Raw genomic sequence first — 20,205 nt, 5'->3', positions numbered from 1 at the left:
GGTTGGTGCAGAGAATAACAATCCCACATTCGATAGGGATATTTCTAAGAAAAGTTGATTTATAGGCAGCCAGTGTTATTTAAAGAAGATAAGGTCGGAAGTTGCTTGGAAATCATCATATTGGCTGGCACGCCATTCAGGCCAGATGTTGTGTATTGCATCCCTGCGTTCAGCTGATTCACACTGGCTCTGGAGTTGACTTGTCACGTTGGATGGAAGATCGAGATTGGACTATAAGTTACGATAATCACTTGGAATTTCGTGATTTCTTATGCTTTGTCAATTTACCTCTGCGTTACATACGACAGCCCAAATAGTTCCATTTTCACAATTTGAGATTTCTAAAGCAGTTGGCCTACGGACATTATTGATGTAAGATGCAGCATACAAGAACATTTTTATAGGCAATGGGGCTCGAAAGTCTACTTCAATCGGAGTATGCCAATGTTCAATAGGGTTAAGACATGACTTGACTGTAGAAAACAAGACTTATGTCGCCATAAATGCGCCACATCCAAAAATGCTTTTCCATACCCCGTGGCTTACTAGCCAACTGACATACCATCAAGATAGATAAATTCCCCAAGACCTCCAGTAGTAATGATCACCGGACGGATTTAAGATCACGCTGTGCAACTTCTCATACAAACATTGCCCCGTGCTTAGTCTTGAATCCTCCTCTGATATTATCTCATGGATGGCCTCCATATGTCTGATTTTATAATAAAGATAAATTAGACTAGACTTCAGAGATTCTAATAATCTATATGGCTTGTAAAGAGCTATCACGCGGTTCCATTCAACTTACTACTCTGATATGCAACAAGTCTGACAATCCACGTACTGCATAGGAAAACAAAATGAAGTTGGACAACATCCCAGTTTGGGAAACCTCTGTTATATCTGCATCTGCCATCTAAATTTACATTTTGATGAAGCAGTTGCTTGTTGCACTGGACCCCCAGCCTCACTAGCCCTATTAGGTCTCTACTCGGCCTAGCGCGGTGAGTCAACTTCCGTATCGGGACCCCGAGCCCTGCATTCTGCACTTTCTGCTCCTATAAGGGTGCTAGACTTCCTGCCTGACTCATAAACTTAGGCTAAGCGCGTGTCTTGTAATTATTATCGCTTGGCATTGGCACAGGGCATTGTATACTTACGAAATGAGCGTGGGGAAATTGCGTCCAAGAGAACGAACAGCTCCTCAACAATATACTATAAAATTATTCAAATCCACATGGTATTTTCCTACTCATGCGTTTATCTTTTTCTTATGGTGTTATGTGGTTGGTGGATTGAGTTGCGAGATCCTCTTTCTTGTTTACAATCACTTGCTACTGTTCCTCGGCTCTCCCAGCTCCAATATCCCCCTCTACTATTTCTGCCGTGTCTGAATGTCTTGTAGTACATCGACAGATATTGAAACAAAGTTGACATATCTACAATGGCAAAACAGCTACACGGAGACTCGACCATATCGAGTTGCCCAATTCGGTCGCAGAAAGACGAAGAACGAACAAAACAAGCCTCATAACCTTATCTTCCAGAAAGGAGACAACTTTGAGACTATCCGAGATGTCAGAGGATTGAGCAAAGATCAGAAATTCACCCTCGAGACAAATGGCTTTGCGTATCGAAGGTACCCTCCACCCTGGTCGACGGCACCAAAGGATTACTGGGACCCAGAAAAGATTCGAAATGTCTTTCTGCCAGAATGTGAAGCCATTTTGAGAAATGAGATCGAGGATGTTGATCAAATCTTTATTTTTGATTGGAAAGTGAGCAACTTTCATTTGCAACGCCGAGAGTTGACATGTACTGACCCGGTCAATATGAATAGGTCCGAAAGAGAAAAAGTGCAAAAGAGCGGCGAACTAGAAACCAGAATCTATTGAGTTTTGCCAAGTATGTTCATATCGGTATGCTAAAGTCAATCTTCGAATTCTTGTGCTTCATGGATATGAAATTGATGCATTCAAGACACGCTACTCACAAAGGACGACATTGGAACCCCTCTGATTGAAAGAATTCGCAACCATCTCCCCGAGGAGTCCCGCCATCTTCTTTCTGGGCGAGTGCAAATGATCAAGTGAGAGCTACCCCCATTGCCCCCTTCTTGCCCTATTCACCATTACAAGCTCTATGAGCAATATTCTATGAAGCCTCAACTGACTTGGGGGATTCAGCATGTGGCGACCCTTAAATGGTCCTGTCGAGGACCATCCTATGACTGTGTGTGATGGTCGAAACATCGATCCATCCGAGCTAGTCGCAAGCGACATGATCCGCGGTAACTACACAGGATCACTTTTATATCCGTTGTATGAGCCAAAAAAGACTCGTCAGTGGTATTATATGAGCAAGCAGAATGTTGAAGACGTGCTGCTGTTCAAGAGTTTTGATTCAAAGGAGGGAATGGTGAAACGTGAGTGATAACCTCATCCTAAGTTCTATGTTCTATTCCGAGTTCCATGCAAAGGTGGGAAGAAGAAACAGAAAAGAAGTCTGGCAGAATACTTATCATGTCTCAGATGCCCCTCATACATCATTTGCATTGCCCAATGCGCCAGATGATGTTTGTCCCAGGATCAGTGTGGAGGTGAGGGCTTTGGTCTTTACGCCGTAAACGTAAGACGGAGGCAAAATTAATCTGCCTCGAGGCACAGTGAAATGTGAATTTGGAACAAAAGGAGTATTTTGAGGCCTAAAGCTGCAGCACGGACTAGGAAACACGGCAAAGTCCACCATCATCCCATCTCTCACTCCCCACGCCTTTCCTAGCAATAAAAAGATCATCCGGATCCCTCGCCTTCTTAATATCCAGTAAACGAGGATAGGCTTCCCCCAGAATGATTGCTGGAATTCCAATTCATCCGCATCAGCTTCATTCCCATAGGCACCCATCTTCCCCGGCTCAAGCGATCTGAGCATAGGCACATCATGTTCCGTGATATTGGAAGCCACAGCTTCCTGCTGCTCAAAAGTCATATTCGTGCTCATATATCGCGCGATGATAACATGAACCATGGTATCCCGCCACGCAGGGTTAAGCCCAGACTCGATATGACGATTTTTGGAAACTTGACCACCAGCAAGAATGCCGACAGCCGCTTCCCCCGGGCCAAAAGTGAGACCCGAGAGACCCTGAGTGAGCTTCGAGGAGTCTCCTGACTCAAAAAAGGAGCGCGATACAAGTCGTGACCCGAACCGCATTTGGAGACCGGTCGTATCGTCGCCTAGCAGGGTTGTCAAGTACATACTTGACATAGAAGGAAATGCCAGAATATCATGTAGCGGTGCCATCCCGGTAGCATTTTCCAAGTCTGCGTAAATTGGCGACATGAGGTCCCCGATGGACTCGGTGTTTGTTTGGTTAACGAATGTATCGAAGACTAAGAATGTCGACAGTCCTGCGACCTCCGTGCTGGAATCGGGGATAATGCCATACCAGCCCGAGCCACCATGATCACTGAGACGCACAATATGCTTCTGGAAGGCATCAACACCATTCCAGAAAGGCTCAGCGGCTGTAGTGCTGTAGTTCGTGATCGCGACTACCACAGGGTAGTCAGGATAGGCCTTGACAGTCACGCTGACAACCACGCCAAATGACCCGCCACCACCGCCTCGTAATGCATAGAAGAGATCGGCATTTTGATAGGAGTTTGCAAATACGAGTGAGCCCTAGCATGGAGTCAGCAACAGAACCCGGGCGGTACCCTTGGAAAATGTGTTTTGGTAAATCTTACATCTGCAAGAACAACCTGGAACTCGAGCGCATTGTCACTTGCCATCCCGTGCAGCGAGCCCAGAAAAGAATGCCCGCCTCCTTGTATATAGCCCCCAGCGACACCGACTGTGTTTGAGGCGCCTCCGGTGACCATCAGACCCTTCGAGCCTAGATACGCATACATCTCGTGCAGCTGAACACCGGCGCCCAGAGTCACGGTCTTGATATTCTCCGATGTGGCGGTCCCGTCGGATGTCTTGGGGAGAAATTGATCAGCAATGGAGATATCTTTGAATCCATGTGTGAAAATCTGTAGAGAATGCGGCGCAGAAGACCGGCCAAGAAAGTCGTGTCCGGTGTTCTTGACAACGAGCTTGATATTGTGATGAGCTGCGAATTTGACGGCCGCTTGAATATGTTCTGCTGTTTGGGCTATGATGGAGAAGAGTGAGATACGACCTTGTTTGCATGGTGTTGACTGAAGGGTCTCGACGTAGCATTGCTCGTCTTCTTCAGGCCATGTTTCCCAGTTTTCCCATTGAAGGGCACCTGGATATATCAGTTCAGGTACATGCCAAAGCTAATAGAGCTGCGCATCAGATAGAAAAATTCGAACCTGGTTGAGCTGATCTGTAGGTTGAATTGTGTGTATTCTCCTTTATAACAGCACACTCGGAATCATTGTAGTTCGCGCCATGGCAAGGGTATGCGAGTGGCTTCACTGTAACCAGATTACCATTGACGGAAGTGTTCAGTGCAGTCCAGGCTGCTTCATTTGGCCAACAAGGTTGGCTGGGCTGGCAGCGACAGAATTTCGCGTTGATTGATACCCCACTGGCGAGGAGCGCCCCTAGGCTCAGTAACCAATGTCTCATTTGGGGTGAGGGCCCGATATTGCTGCGATATCTAGCTTCGTAGTTTGATCTGAACAGGAAATTACACAAGATAGGCAGTGACGTGTTTATTATGTTTTATTTTTTTCTTCTTAGGAATGTCAGATGCAACAGTTGACAGTTCATTGCCGATATTTAAGAAGAATGCGAATTCCACACCGTAATTGTATATTCATTGGAAATTTGACTATCACTGCAGATACTAGTAGATGCAAAGTATTGACACATGCTGATAGAAAGGATATTGCATGAGATTGGGCACATGCACATACAAATGAGTTCGAATTGGCTCATCTTCCTGCAAGGAGTTAAGTTACTGTAGAGTGACGGATGCCAAGGTTAGACGTATGGCTCGATCATACATTAGAGAGTTACCAATTAACCAGTATCTTCAGCTTTAGTTTACTACAGACCTACAACGATACTCGAACATACTGTACTTACTATATCTCGGTCCATCCCCGAACCCAAAGTAAGCATAACCGTGGGTTGGGATGCACTTCTTATCCCTTGCTTGATGGAGACCCATTGCTGAAAACTTTGCTAGTCCAGAGGTGAATGAGCAATACTCTTGACTAAACATAAATCAAGTTTGTGGTTGCGTCTGAGCATAGAACCTTGAAAATATCAAAGCAAAGTTCATCATAAGGGAAGGGCAGTCTCAAAATGAACTTCTGTGCTAACGATGTGAAATTGGGCATCATGTTTGAATTATTGATGTCACCGCATCTTTTTCCCTCTTGGTACCAGCATTTTGAATTTAACTTCACTCAGATAAGAGAAGGAAAAGTATCTCTCCACTCAATTCAAAGGGATACATGGAGAGTTTGGGACCATGTTTCTGGTCAGAATCTATTGGACTCTCACCATTACAAGGAAACTGGGCTATAGCGTTCTGCAAAGCAGACACAAAAGCATCCAATCTCGAACCAAAATGACATGACAAACATGTGGAAACATAGCAGCGATCTGAGCTTTTGAATATCATTCAGGCTCGTGGCAAGATGTTGGATAAGCCGCTCCAGGAGGGTCTATAGTAATAGCGCCCGAATGTTAAAAAAAGTTGACTGTCTTCTGGTCAGCTAAATACGAAGCAATTGGTATATTTGTTCCCCCATGGAGTTCGCCTAAGATATGGAAGGATTTGCCTTCGAGCCCCTCAATCCCTTGAAGGAATGACTTACGGTCACTTCCTAAGATCAAGTCTTCGACGTCAAACAAAACAGTCAATACCAAAATTAGAGAATGCAATGAACCAGGCAGCTTCAATTCAGAGTCAACTAATGAGGCGCAGTTCGGCCAAGAGGAAATATGGGTCCAGCCCTACGGAGTACACGTATGAAGCAAATTGGTTATGGAGAAAAACAGATCTCTGAGATGGGATCTTGAACTCAGACACTATGACTCTGAAATTAGTCCCAAGTGGCTATGCCAATGGAATATCGAATTATTGTTGCAGCTGATCTGTCCGATCTAGGCGAAATAGAGCCCAAAGTAAGGCTTGGCTGGTGTCCAATCAAGAGGCAATGAATATCAAACCCAGCTGCACGAGGCGTCTAAGCCAGGATATCCTGGCCAAGAGACCACTAGTATAGCATGCATATACTATTGACTTGGTTCATAACATGACAATTGGGGTATACAGTACGTACTTGTCTCGTTGGAAGCATTGCCAATTAGGGGTGTCATTTACAGCCACCGAATCCGATCAACAGCTCATTCAACCTGGGCTTAGAGTATACTCTGTGCTCTGTAAATAACTTTCCTAATAGGGGCTGCCTTGCTTCGCCAATTGCATACGTCCCCCATATGACATCGCAGGATCAATTGTGGGGTGCCTATAGTGGCCCTGACAACGTAGGCAGAATCATAACTACACTGTACACACATGTACCGTACATAATTTAGGGGGAAACAGGCGAATAAGGGGCGCAGCGGGAGACTGAATGTGGCGCATGCCGGCTTTGAAGAAGATCCTCTGAAGCATCAAAGCGACGATATCCGAATGGCCGAAAACGGTGGATCAGGAACGTGGAGGCAGTGCTGGGGGCGCAGCGTTGGGGGAAAATAAATAAGAAAGAACATCCAGACTGTTAGTGATTTGCCTTCAACCATTGAAAAACATATCAGAGAGTTTTCTATTTGCCGTTTGCCGTTTGCCATCTGCCATTTGCCATCTGCCTTCTACACGCTTATCCGGTGGCAATCTTGATCCTTTATCATCTCCTTCTCCCTCTCTCAACTTCCAACATCACATTCCACTTGCAATGGCTTCTACCATGGCCTCCACGTTCAGCACTCGCTCATCGCACTCTTCGCGACCATCGTTATCTCTTGATGTTGCCAACCTCCCCCCGCTCTCACAGCCAACACCGCCCTCAAACACACTCCTGATCACCGATCTCCACGACTTGCTCCTCTTCCAGCCTCCATCACTGGAGGAAATCCGCGCCCTGATCACATCAGTGGCACCTCTCAACTCCTTCTCCCCGCTCCCATCCATGCGCCGCATCGTCTGCTCCTTCCACAACACCGAAGACGCCACCAAAATCCGCAAGATGCTCGACGGACACCGCCTACTCGAGCGCAACGTCCGCCCGCGCATCTACTTCGGCGAACCAACTGCACTCCTAGACGGCGGCCGACCGAAGCTCCTCGAAGCCCCGCAAGTCGACAAGCTGTTCTTCATCTCCCCGCCTCCCAGCCCGCCCCACGGCTGGGTCATGCGCAACGAGGACCCGCCCAACAGGGAAGTCCACGCCACCGACCTGGCCCACGCCCTGTCTCAGCTGAAGACCGATCAAAGCCAGCCCGCAGTCGCAGCCGCACCCGCGGATCCTGCGACCCCTGTCTCTATCACGTCCGACAAGCGCACACCCAGCTGGCCCATGATGGGCTCGCAGCAGCGCAGTCGCAGCAGCACCATCATCTACCACCCCGAAGACCACGGCGATAGCCCTAATCTGCCTGCGGTCATGGTGGAAGATATGACGTTCACAGTTGAGGATATGGATATGGAAGAGGATGAGATGGACATTGATATGAGTCCGATTGAGATGTCTCTGAAGAAGATGCCTCCTAAGACTTCCCGTCCTCCGGTTGAGCTTATGGAGTAGGAGATTTGAGACGAGACCGCGTGCGTTACTTTTGCATCTATTTTAGCGATGGGGTTTGGTACCTGTTTCTGTTTTATCGTACAAAGACATCCGCATCTTATTTGTGGCTTGCTATTACTATTGGGATGGCGTTGGGAAAGCATGGGCATATCATCATTTCAGATTCTGGGCACGGCTTGCTTTTGTTTTGCTTTTGATTTCAATAAAATATCATGAGATCTTAATACTGCATGTCATATTATCACATTTTCTTCTTTGTAGCTGATTCTGTCGGGGTAACACGTAACTTATAGACCAAGTCTTCATTTATTAGAGTAAAGGATATAAGAGCCCTATAATGTGATCAACGGAATTTACGACATTATACACCGCAGTATTGCATAGAGAGCAAATATCATAATATAGGAAGTGTTTCTTCCAAGCCAAACTTCCTACCAGCTTCCCATTGACAAAACCTCAACTCCATCCAATTATTACTCAATATGCTTCAGATAAGCTTAATGGAGGTTGTCGATCTTACTAAAAAGATGCTAAGAGAGGGCAAACAAACGGCAATGACAATGACAATGGCAATGGAAGCAAAAAAGAAACGGAGCAAGCACTAAATCGAAACCCAACCCCAAGCTAATTGCCATTCCCATTCCTAGCCCTAACAAGAGGCCGGTAAACCGCTTCCCACATCTGCACCTGAATCCACTCCCTCAAGTCCGAACCATCAGTCGGGATACCTTCTTCCTGGGCGAGCCCTTCATCCACAGAGCACTTGATCACAGCAGCAGCGATATCAACACTAATCTCCCTCACATCCTCCACATCAGGAAGCAGAGGTTCATTCGAATCTTTCAGGGCCGGGGCTCGCGCCCCGAGAGCTTTAACAGCAGCCACTAGCATCTTCTTTGAGACAAGCCTGCTTCGGGAAAGGACGGCTCCGAGGCCGATGCCTGGGAAACATGTTGAATTGTTGCATTCCGCTGGAACGGGGAATGGGCTTGTTAGTCCAAATTTATTGATTGTAGGGTTCGCTGTTGGGTAGTAACTCACCAATCTCGTATTTCACACCGCCGTATTCAACAGGAGGGAATGGACTCCCTGTGGCAACCAGAGCACGGCCTTCGGTCCACTCGTACAGGTCCTTGGGCTCGGCTTCGTGGAGGCGTGTTGGATTGCTGAGGGGGAAGATGGTCGGTCGTTCGACATGCTTGGCCATCTCTTTGACAACGTCCTCGGTGAAGGCCTTTGGTTTTGTCGATGTTCCAATGAGGACATGGGGCTTGACTTTCTTAATCACAGAAAGCAAGTCACGGCCTTCATCCGTAGGCCAATCTTCGTCTTCTCGTGCGAAAGATTCTTGGGCTTGTGTCAATTTGTCCCCGAGGGATTTGACGAGGATTCCGGGTTTGTCGATGCACCTATCGGATAGAAAAGTCTGATTAGCATGATCTCAGCTTTGAATTAGATCACCCAGCGCGTGGTGTGTACCATATCTGCTTGGATGCATCTGATTTGGACCTGTGCGTCTCTGTTGAAATGGTCTCTGCTATTTGATCTGCGATTCCTGTGCCGGCTGTTCCTGAGCCGAAAATTACAACGCGCACATCTTCCATCTTGGTTTTGCTGACATGCAGTGCAGCCATCATGGCGGCTAGTGTGACACAGCCGGTTCCTTGGATATCATCATTGAAACAAGGTATTTGGGGCTGGAATTTATCCAGTATCCTCCTGGCATTTTGCAGACCGAAGTCCTCACTGTGGCCTGTTAGTATTGTACGAAACGATATTTGCAGGATCCGAATGCCAAAGGTAGGGCTTACAAGTGGATAAATGCCTTGGGGAATCGTTTGCGGGCAGCAGTGACAAAGTTGTTGACAAAGTCATCATACTCCTTGCCTCTAACTCGGTGCTGTCGTAAACCGAGATATAGGTCATCATTAAGCAGGTCCTCATTCTGAGATTTTATCAGCACAGTCCGCGTATCATCATATCTGAAAGAAGTGGTCATACATCAGTTCCACAATCTAGCACAACAGGAAGTTGACGAGAAGGATGAATCCCAGCACAAAGCGTAGTAATAACCAACTTGGCAACCGAAATAAGAATAGCGCCTACGCCTTGATCTCCGATTCCTAAGATCTATAGGTCATAAGTTAGCATTATATGCCGGGATCATTTGATCATGAATAACCTACTTCCTCACCATCGCTCACAACAATGTAATCAACTTCCTCTTCATTGCCGAAATTCGACAAGTACTCATCGATACTATCCTGATCTCTAATATTCAAGAAACACCCCTCCGGCTTTCTAAACAGACGAGAATAATTCTGGATTGCATCTCCCTCGGTAGGGGTATAGATAATGCTAAACATCTCTTTGAGATGAGTTTGCAACAGCTAATCAGGGCACAAAACCCCAGTCAGTCACACAATATCACGTAGGGTAGCAGTGTCAATCAAACCTTGTAGTACAACACTTCATTCTGCGCTTTCATACTCGCCATAAATGTATTCTTTGCTAGAGGATCATTCCGGCTAGTATACTGTTCATAGGCACGCTGGACTTGCTCTTCGAGTGTTTGGATGTTTGGCGGGAGCAATCCATGTAAATTGAAGATTTTGCGCTCTTCCATGGTGAAAGCCGACCCTTTGTTAAATCGAGCATCTTTGAGGATTGTCTCGCCCTGAGTTATTAGGCTCATCTTCATGGGAAAAGTAATAAATCGGACTGGTGGGCTTACATTGTGTGGACATGCCAGTGACCCTGAAGCTGCGCGTGGCAGGTCCTTGAATTTGGAGGTCTCTTGAGACATTTTGTCAGTAGATCTTTGACTTGGTCTTGGCAGAATGCTTTGAATTATGGGAATATGGGGATATGAGGAAGCTGAAGGAGAGTGAGACTATTGTTGACAAGGATGGAGTGATGTCATCTCTATAATCTCTCTAAACCCCGCTTACTTCGCTTTAACTGGCTGCCAGTCTATCTATCTATATCTGTGCAGTCTATACAGTACACACTCAAGCAAGGCTTAGCTGTGGAGATTAAATGTCACCTAAGCAAATCATAAGCCAATTTAAATATTTCTATTTCTATTGAGCTAGTCATAACCCTGTATATTTTCCTATTCCATGGATTAAAACTGTTTCCGCTGAAGGTTTCCTATAGTAACTAATATTCCCCGGGTAGTCACCTAATAGCTACCTAATTAGATACGTAATAGTTACCCAATAGTCGCTATTTAGTCACCTAATAGTCACCTATAAGAGTTGAGGTTTTCGTTAGGATTTTCTCTGTTATGGTAACCACAGTTTGTGTTGATCTAGACTATGTTTGTGAACTAGGAGCGGCGGTCGTCTTCTTGAGTTATTCACTATTCGAAGAAGTATAGGGACTAGGAGCTACCTGTTAAGGCGAAGGGATTGTGTTGGTTAAAGGTAGGTCCTCACAAAAGTCTCACCCATTTTTAGAACGCTCAAATACTCCATCAAAAACATATACGCATCATAAACAGCTCCAAAATTGCGTGGCAATACTACCTCCTAGGAGCAAAAACACACGGATCAGTTCTATTCTGGCTGAAGTCTGCAAGCTCCAGGGAACAATTTGTCTAATTTATCTTAGTATGTTGTTTCTTACAGAGGTTCAGGACCAGAGAGCATGGAAAGCCAATTTTTCCTAATTAGATCTACAGGTGCTCGAATCATTCAAAAAGTAAGTATCAGACAAAGAGTAGCGTCAGCCTAAGCGAATGCCATCCGCGTAAGGCACTGAAAATTGTACCAAACATGTCGTTACAGGGGGTATATGTGGGGAGAAAATGCCCCTCATTCTTGCCTCACCTTCATGAACTCTCTACTTTATCTCTAAGTATATACTGATATTGCGTTCTTTTTGCATCTTTACACACGGCCGAAGATCAACCATATTCGCACATAGTAGGCCACTCCTGTTATTCCAGGAAGGCTCCACCCTAGACGAAGAGTGTTACTAGAACTTACCCCTCAATCAGAATGAGTCGAGTTGCACAGACGCCATGATGAATATAGGATTCACTGGCCCTGATTTGAACGCCAGGAGCTCGTTGGAGGACATTTTACGCCTTGATCTTCGAGCAAACGGGGGAATCCCCGAAGCTACCAGCCTACCGGAATCCGAATCTGGTTATTCAGCAACTCAAGAAGCAAGCGGCCGAGAAAGCGAAGATGAGATTGGGCGCTCATTGTACGCACTGCAAATGTTCGACGCACCTCTCATTCCCTCCGCTGTTAGACTGCCTTCATCTGATAATTTGCCAATGGTCCAACAGCCCGAGAGGAAGAGAAGGAAGGAGGAAAATAAATGCCCACGCTTCCTTTATAAAGATATCATTCAAAATGCGAGCAAGGCCCTGGATCATATCGCAAACGGGAATCTGCAGGCAGTGTCCCGCCATGATAGGTCATCAATAATTTACTACGATTACCTTTGCGACGAATCTGTCTACTCACAGCCTATTGAGGATGCCCGGGAACTCCCGTCGCTGGGAGATAGGACCGATGTACGCCATAGGCTGATTTTAGTGGAGGACCTCTCTCAAAGTACAATCAAAATTCTTGCAACAAGATTCGGAATAAATCCAGAATTCTTCGAAGAGCACCTACTAAACTCCGGATATTCGGGAGCGAACTTTAATCAGCCATTATCCAAGACATGGAGAACGGGCTCGCTGCGAAAGTCCTATGTCTGCATGAAGTGGTTCCGACCCGTTTGGAGGACACCTACATACTTCTCCAGTCGCGACATGCCCGACCTGCTCCGTGACAGAACAGAGCATTTCACTCGCAGCGGTAAACTTACCACCAGAGTCGAAACGAACATATTTCGTTTGGAGTGGGATCTATGGACCGATCCTGCCAAAACAATACGAGTGAGCAGAGAATGTGGCTGGGAAGAGAAAGTTTCCATCTGGAAAGGGAGCCTGCCCGATCAAGATTGTGAGATTGGTGAGCTTCTCCAATGTTGAAGTGATTCGTGAAGGCTAGTACTAATGCAGACTAAAGTGATTGTCCTCCTTGATCCCCTTCCTTGGATCAGTGAGCAGCAGGGATTGATCAAGAAAGAACCTCCACATCAGCCAGAACGTTCTCAAGAAACATCGCGTCCACTTCCCGATGCAGGGGATGACGGCAACCTTGTAGAGGGCGGTGCAATTTTTTCAAGGACAAACGAGGATGATCTGTCACGGCGTACGAAGAAAAACGGATCGACAAATCCATTTAAGCGACGAGAAAAACCTAAATACGTCGATAAGGATCCAGTACGCAGGTGCATCATCGAGCAGATGGCCCCGCGCCAGGAAATGGCAGTCAACCTGGACCAAATATTCCGAAATGAAGAACCGACCCTTGAATTCCTTGCTTCATTGACCCGGACCAGATCTACGCGCGATGAGCTCTGCGATGCATTGAAGCCTGGCGCTGGTCACATTAGCCTGGCATTTCCCTTGCTACAAATAATATGCCGGGACATGTTCACCCTGCTCAAGCAATTGTGCCAGACTCTTGATGAAATAGATATTGAAATCACAGACGATACACGGATGGAAGATCGCCTGTACCTATGGCGCCAGATCATCAGTCGTGCACAACGAGAGCTCCCTGAGTTCACTGCATCTATAAAGCCCCTTGTTGCTTTCGTGGCAAACATTGGCCCCAGTGGTGCTCATGAGGACGGGCCAGAGAATGTATCAAATGGAATATTAGACCTGAAGACTCTCTTGGAAGAAATCCAGCGAGTGCTGGAGCGGTTACGAGTCACGTCGGTCTCTTTGACATCCAACATGGCGCTTCTTGATAGTCACAGATCCATTGCTGAAGCACATGCAGTGACAAGACTTACTGAGCTGGCCTTCATATTCATTCCTCTCTCGTTCGCAGCAACTGTCTTTGGGATGCAGATTGAACCATTTTCCAATCCAGTTCCTGCTAGTTATTTCTTCGCTGTGGCTGCTGTAGCAACAGGTTTTTCATACACTATGCGAATTGTCATGCGCAGCCAATGGCTCACACAAATGAAGATAGACATGAAAGCCGACATCAGAAAGTATGCCGAGAAAAATGGAATTTCTGTCAAACCTCGATCGCTTTCCGTGGGGCTAATCGTTCAATGGATGGTGGACACATTGATATCAAACTATTCGAAATCTGGAAAAAGGGCGATCAGTATGACTTGGATAGCGACTCGGTGGCTTAAGATGCAACTTGGACTCTTGGTCAGTTTTTTATTGCTGACTGGAGTCGTCATTGCGATACCAACTGGAATCCTTGGGACCCAAAACCTCAGTTCTGGCCTCAGGACTGCAGTGAGCCTGGGGATTATACTGGCAACCATTGTCCCTTTAGGTGTGGTGTTCGTCCTACAATACGATTCGAACATGGATAGGCTCTGGCCACGATTCCCTCGATGGCTCGTAAAGTTTCTCTTTTTGATGCCTCGATGGTTCACAGAGTCTCTCTTTTCGATGCCTCGATGGTTCACAAAGTCTCTCTTTTGGATACCTCGATGGCTCGTAAAATCTCTGTCTCGGGCGCCTCCATGGCTCACAAAATCTCTCCGTTGGGCAGGTATATTGGTTACAACGATAGTCATTCCACTGGCTTTGTTGTGGACATGCTCTCTTGCTATTGATATAAAAGTCGGCGCGAGTCTCGGTTTTGCAGTCCTATCATTGTCTGCTTTGCTGCTTTATGCTCTCAGCCTCAGCCGTGGTATCGAGGTGATTACTTCAAGGCCTCGCCGTCGACATTTCAGGCCTCGATACTTAGTCAGCCCACCCCCGCCTGTGTAATGGGTGCCCGAGGTAGTCTCATCCATCACCATCCTTAGTGATCTCCTTGTGTTCTCATCTGATGCTATTTCATGGTGGCATTCGCTCTCCGTTAGCAGTCCTTAGTAGCGCAGACTTTCTATCACAGTATATCGAATTTCGCAATCGTTAGGAGCACTTGAGTATCCAGTTTTTCTAGATCTTCCATGTTCAGCAGTCAATGTATTATCCTTGCGGAGATGGCCTCTCAAAAGAGGCCGCAATTGAGCATTGACTACTCAGTATTTATGATCTTTCTGTTATGCGGGATTCAAGTGCCATGCCATTGATCCTCTGTCAATGGTCTCTCTTGCATTTAAATACTATGTCACCGAGACAGGCACACCTGGGCAACTTGACACGATCCCAAGTATCTCGGACCTGCAAAGAAAAGGAAAAACAAAAGGTGACCAAGTGCAAGATGCGGTAGGCCGAAGCCTCTTGGCCGAAGCTCAGTTCAAAAGGCGCATGAAGTGCATAATGAGCTGCGCCACGGAGGATACTAATGGCTACTCATGCCGGCTCAGCTGCATTCAACTTGAGCGCGACTAGTGGCTTGTTCTTCCACAATCACCCCGCAGCTGAGCTGAAATTATTAAGAAGCTTTTTGTTACACTCACGAAAGCCATCCCGAGGTCCCTTATTCTATTCGGGTGGCCTCATATTGAACCTGACACAAGATTCTCCCCAGGCTTGATCCACGACCCATTAAAACATTGTCAAGGATGTGGTGTGAGTGTATCTTGACAGGAAGCGGAGTTGTCAGACCCCCCAAACGTGCTAACGTGAAATCTCCAGCGAGGCTTCCATCAATCGGATACCACCATGTTTTTATGTTTGCTCTGGCTGTTGAAGTCCTATTTTTAGGTAAAAAATTGATTGCCACATGCTCGCGCCAGTTCTATCGGGATAACCCAACTCACACGCATTAATAGCACTTTTACTTGCAGGATGCAGCTCCAGCAGGCTTAGCCATGTGTACTTGCTGTCATTAGAATACAGAAATCTCGACTCGCTGATGATTTCAGATGAAACTATAGTGAGCACAAGAATCGCCCATGCAGTCCAAAACGTGACGGGGAGTGGCGATCCGCCAAATCTCCAAGTCCGAGCAGGATATATGGGTCTCTGCATTATGCCTCAGGATGGGCAGTGGATTTGTTCGACGAGTGCAAAAAGCTTAGCGAATATCGTGAAGTTCTCGGGCCGTTCAACGAATGCCACTCATGATCCACTAAATTTGATTTATATCGCCAACAGCTTCAAGGAGAATATTGTGTTTGACGGACTGCTGTTAGTTTTCGAGCTCTTTCTCATATATTTGAGATCAAATCATTCAAAGTCGCTAATTGATTCCCCCAATGTCAGATTTATTGTGGCTGCCCTATCTGCTATTTGCTTCCTGTTGCTCGGAACATTTCCTGGGTGGCACGAGGATAGCGATGACTATGGTGATGACATTGAAGTCAGGCCTTTCCCTTCGTGGAAAGTATTACAAGCTGCCTTGTGGGCTTCGGTCATAGGGTTTATATTTAGTTTCATATCCATTCTATGGCAGCATATCAACTCAGCAGCAGCAGCGGATATGGCAGAAAAATTGAGCTACGGCCAAATCACCGGCCATGTTGGACCTGCAGCGATGGCATTTGGGTGGATTGGAACAGCACTTAATGGCTTGATAAGTCTCGGGTTGCTGACCAAGGCCCTTTCCATTAGTTTGATTAGAAGATTGACCGATGACGAAGATTAATGACTCTAGACTCGAAGGCTTATGTCTTCATGTATGTCATCTCGGTAGTAGCTTTTCTCGCCTCTCCGCTACACAGATACCTACATTGAAGCCATCTTCTCTCATAATATGTTGCACCCATACGTAGAATTCGAACACATATAAGACCTCGGCGGGGTAATTACACTCTAAGCCGGTACCTATTGCGGCCCATGTGGGCAAAGGGGTCAGTGGCGTGGCTTCGATTAGTAGAGAGATAAGATAAAAGATATTCATAGTGAATAGATAGTAGTACATAGAAAGGGGAAATTCCAAATTATAGGAGTGTACGATAGAGTCTATCTGTGCAGACGGTTCGAGAGTAGTGGCAAAAACACCGACACCTAGTAGCGCGTAGGGCGTAGGCAAAAAAATAGAATGAAGTAACATTCGATTGATTATGTATACCGTTTGATATTAGATACCTAGGCGATAGTATGAATCTTCTAACGAGACAATGAAAAGACACGATAACAAATAAAAAAAGATCAAAGCCAATGACCGAACTATGAGATATATTATACGCGGATCCTACACGATACTATGGTCTAAAAAATAGAAGAACAGAAAAGCCATTCTGGTGCAAAACAAGAATACGCCCGAACCACCCTCACTGTGCAGTTTCTTAGAAATGCACTTACTCAACGGAAGTATCACCAGCGGGTTCGATAGGGGCTCGAGTTTTGTGGAAAGCTCTCCCCCTTTTCTTCTTCCTGGCAACATTTGTTACAGTAGGGGCTAGCGGCAACTCCACCGTCCCTGTAATATAATCCGACACGCAATCATCTATCGTAGTTTGCTCTGGTAAATCTGGGCTAGATGATCTGGAAGCGGCGTTGTTTGTTTTGATTTCAATCGCATCAGCTTCTTCATGGGGTTCGATCGAGCAACAAGAGCCATAATACGATATAACAAGACTTGCTGGTAACCTAGATCGCATCTCATTGTTCGAATCTAAGGATAAATTAGTACAAGCATATATGTAGGGATTCAGTTCTATTACCCAGGCCTCTAATGCTAATGAAACGTCTGCACGTACCTGACCCCGTCGTGAGGATCCATGATTTCTTGTTCAGCTGCTGTCGAAGACACCGGCTCTCGTCAGATTCCCCTGCTATTTGAGTGACCAAGTCTTTAGACATCCCAAATACAGACATGGGGGTAAAGAGTGTGGGAAATGCGCCCAGAAGCTTGACTTTAACCGCCTGAGTCGCAATGTCGTCAACAAAACGCTTCAGCGCAACCTATTTTCGATATTTCACTGGTCAATCAAACAGTTGAGTTATGCGGCTGGTATGGCAAACCTTGTAATAGGCAACCATGCAATCTAATGCTTCCTCGTAAGCAAAGCGTGTCATATCTAGTACTGTTATCTGAAGAAGTGTATTGAAAAGCCCTTGGAGATTAACAGAGCGTAACAGAGGCTCTGTTGATAGTGTATCAACATCAAAGCGTGACCTAAGGGCTTCGCGAAACGCCTCCTTTTAACGATCAGTGCGAGTCTTCTAGAGTGTTTCTGTGAAGTAGTGGTTAGATGTGATTAGGTGGTTCTGACAGCGCGCCTCCCGAAGGGCTTTGTCTTTATACAAGCATTCTGGGCATTCTATTGGCCTTGAGCGCCACTAAATTCCAAAGCGATCATATACAAATCTGCATGAAGCTGAACTGCATTCGTATAAAACTATTAGTCAATTAAATTAAATCATACCAGAAGCCAAACAGTCAAGTAGGCAGTGCAGGTCTTCCCTCACGCCTATCAATCTTCTGATTCCCATCATAGGGCAGCACCAAGTTCATAAAAACTCCAACAACAGCAGCAATGATAAACGGAGTCTCAACCATCAAATTGATACCCTGTTCAAAGCCCTGTAGTCGCACATTCGAGCCACTGTAATCCAAGATCTGGGCAAACCAGCTGGGCGACACAATATCGATGAATCCAATACCAAGCGCAGTGGTGAGAATGAAACGATTGCGTCTCGTAAACTCAACCAGACTGAGAACCTTGATACCCGCAACGACGATCGTGCTGTAGAGGAAAACTTGCATGCCTCCAAGGACAGACGGAGGCATAGAGCCAAACACAGCGCCAAATTTGCCGAAGATTCCCATGAGGATGAGGAAACCTGAAGCGCACCATCCTGCTCTCCGACTCTATTTGGTATCGCGTTAGCATCACCACTCCCAGCCCAAGAAACGAAGAGAACTTACAGCACATCCAGTCAGAGAGATAACACCATTGTTTCCAGCCTGGCTGACCATCGGCAAGCCCGTCCCCAAAGCACTGATCAAACTACCAATACCATCACAGAGAATGCCACCTTGGATACGGCTATTGAACTCGACGCCATCAATCTCCACTCCTGAGATCTCGGCAGTGGCCAGAATATCCGGCATGCAACTGACAGCCTCGCAAATGAAGAGAATGAGAAGAGGTAACACCAATGCTCCATCCACGGACAGCTTGAAAGTATGAACCCAGAGGAACGTCGCGACTGGGGCGGCGTCGATATTAGTGTGTGACCAATACCCAGTGGCACCGGATATCGCACATCCAACTGCCAATCCAAAGACCACAGATGCAGAGCGCATTAACGGTGACCCGAAAAGCTCGACAATAATAATCGTTACGAAAACACTGAACCCGAGACCGATGAGTTTGGGATGTCCCCTAGATGCATAAATCAGTATTCGTCTTGCCGAAAGCCGAGACTGTATGGACTTACCATAGCAGTGGTTTTGGAGCTGCAGTATCAGGGCAGAGAGCATAAAAGCCCTTGCCACCATTGCAATTCGAGCTGCCACCCCAGTTCTCCATTCCACTGGAAATCAAGTAAACACCGACGAGAAGAAGAAGTGTACCCGTCACAATCTTGGGGAATATCCTGTTCAGTGTCTTCGGCGGAACAAATGATAGCAAGATCTGAATCCAGACAGTGCAGAGAATAGTACCGAGCATGGCACCCCAGGCATCCGGACATGGAAGTCTTGATCCATCAGCAGAGGTGGGACATGTTCCATTCGTATAACGCATGTCCGCATAACTAAATGCAATAGCCAGGATATCGAATGTCGGACCGACTACTGAGAGAAGGCCAGTGCCGATGTAGAAGGGTGTTTTTGTCAGATGAACCCGTGTCACCTGCATGGCTGTTGCGATTCCGGTTGTGATGAAGGCCGCTGAGACGAGGTACTGACTTTGTTCAGAAGAAAGATAGAAGGCACCGCTTGCAAGAGCAAGAGGGGGCGAGACCACTGATCCAATCATGGTCAAGGCATGTTGAAGGCCCAGGATGATTGTGAGGAGAATGGGGACTTCGTCGTTTAAGCCGTAAAATGGAGCCTCATAGTCCTTGTACTTCTTATTCAAGGGCCAGATATTCGGCGTCACCAGATACACATAGTCCTGGAAGGTTCGTTTCTCGTTAGGGCTTGTAGTCACGGATAGGACAGTCCTCGTACATAGTCACCGATCCATCCCTCTCTCGTCGTAAAATATCGATATAGGTACTGCCATCGGGTTTCGGCGACAGGCGAAACTTCAACTATTTGCGATCTCGTGTCGTCTGAATCTAGATGCGTATCTTCTTTCTCTGGAAATCGCCGTTGATCGCCCATGATGGTTCAGGACAAGCAGGTTTCGAATGTCTGTAGACCAGCATAATGCGCCAGGATAGTCCCCCATCATGATATATAGCTTCTCCAGACCAAGACCTCGATGATAACAGTATCTTTACCTGATATCAAAGTGCCAGTGGTGTATCGTTCCTCGGCCGGCGAGATAAGCCGCTGATTGCTTAGCGTCGGCCGAGAATCTGGGGAAACTTGGGGAATAAATACACTCCCCGGAACTTCAGCTC

At 46.5% G+C, this 20,205-nt stretch overlaps 7 protein-coding genes across 7 annotated transcripts; 3 read left to right on the top strand and 4 right to left on the bottom strand.

Moving 5' to 3' along the window:
- Positions 1-2,187: 2,187 nt before the first annotated feature.
- Positions 2,188-2,433, top strand: N7511_001187 (uncharacterized protein; the record flags this gene model as incomplete). The annotated part of the gene is made up of 1 exon (XM_057123612.1): positions 2,188-2,433. The coding sequence occupies one exon, from the start codon at positions 2,188-2,190 to the stop codon at positions 2,431-2,433; it is 246 nt and encodes an 81-aa protein (XP_056989345.1).
- Positions 2,434-2,538: 105 nt separating this feature from the next.
- N7511_001186 (FAD-binding oxidoreductase) lies at positions 2,539-4,605 on the bottom strand (the record flags this gene model as incomplete). The annotated part of the gene is made up of 3 exons (XM_057123611.1): positions 2,539-3,684; positions 3,750-4,279; positions 4,347-4,605. 3 exons carry the CDS (start codon positions 4,603-4,605, stop codon positions 2,539-2,541), a joined length of 1,935 nt encoding a protein of 644 aa, XP_056989344.1.
- A 2,285-nt stretch (positions 4,606-6,890) lies between these two features.
- Positions 6,891-7,739, top strand: cbpA (putative calcineurin binding protein; the record flags this gene model as incomplete). Its single annotated transcript, XM_057123610.1, has 1 exon — positions 6,891-7,739. The coding sequence occupies one exon, from the start codon at positions 6,891-6,893 to the stop codon at positions 7,737-7,739; it is 849 nt and encodes a 282-aa protein (XP_056989343.1).
- A 624-nt stretch (positions 7,740-8,363) lies between these two features.
- On the bottom strand, positions 8,364-10,545 carry N7511_001184 (NAD-dependent malic enzyme; the record flags this gene model as incomplete). Its single annotated transcript, XM_057123609.1, has 8 exons — positions 8,364-8,710; positions 8,781-9,148; positions 9,219-9,485; positions 9,551-9,684; positions 9,741-9,869; positions 9,926-10,129; positions 10,195-10,416; positions 10,474-10,545. The coding sequence occupies 8 exons, from the start codon at positions 10,543-10,545 to the stop codon at positions 8,364-8,366; spliced, it is 1,743 nt and encodes a 580-aa protein (XP_056989342.1).
- Positions 10,546-11,766: 1,221 nt separating this feature from the next.
- N7511_001183 (Mg2+ transporter protein CorA-like/Zinc transport protein ZntB) lies at positions 11,767-13,964 on the top strand (the record flags this gene model as incomplete). The annotated part of the gene is made up of 3 exons (XM_057123608.1): positions 11,767-12,706; positions 12,773-13,860; positions 13,926-13,964. 3 exons carry the CDS (start codon positions 11,767-11,769, stop codon positions 13,962-13,964), a joined length of 2,067 nt encoding a protein of 688 aa, XP_056989341.1.
- Positions 13,965-17,385: 3,421 nt separating this feature from the next.
- Positions 17,386-17,938, bottom strand: N7511_001182 (uncharacterized protein; the record flags this gene model as incomplete). The annotated part of the gene is made up of 3 exons (XM_057123607.1): positions 17,386-17,589; positions 17,650-17,826; positions 17,933-17,938. Coding segments are annotated over 3 exons (387 nt in total), but the record flags the coding sequence as incomplete, so codon positions are not given.
- A 129-nt stretch (positions 17,939-18,067) lies between these two features.
- N7511_001181 (uncharacterized protein) lies at positions 18,068-19,963 on the bottom strand (the record flags this gene model as incomplete). The annotated part of the gene is made up of 4 exons (XM_057123606.1): positions 18,068-18,499; positions 18,557-19,016; positions 19,072-19,751; positions 19,808-19,963. 4 exons carry the CDS (start codon positions 19,961-19,963, stop codon positions 18,068-18,070), a joined length of 1,728 nt encoding a protein of 575 aa, XP_056989339.1.
- Positions 19,964-20,205: the final 242 nt, after the last annotated feature.

The sequence above is a fragment of the Penicillium nucicola genome (genome assembly GCF_028828085.1).
Source record: "Penicillium nucicola strain IBT 29836 chromosome Unknown utg000001l, whole genome shotgun sequence".
Taxonomy (NCBI): Eukaryota; Fungi; Ascomycota; class Eurotiomycetes; order Eurotiales; family Aspergillaceae; genus Penicillium; species Penicillium nucicola.
This window is presented reverse-complemented; position numbering and strand designations above follow the sequence as displayed.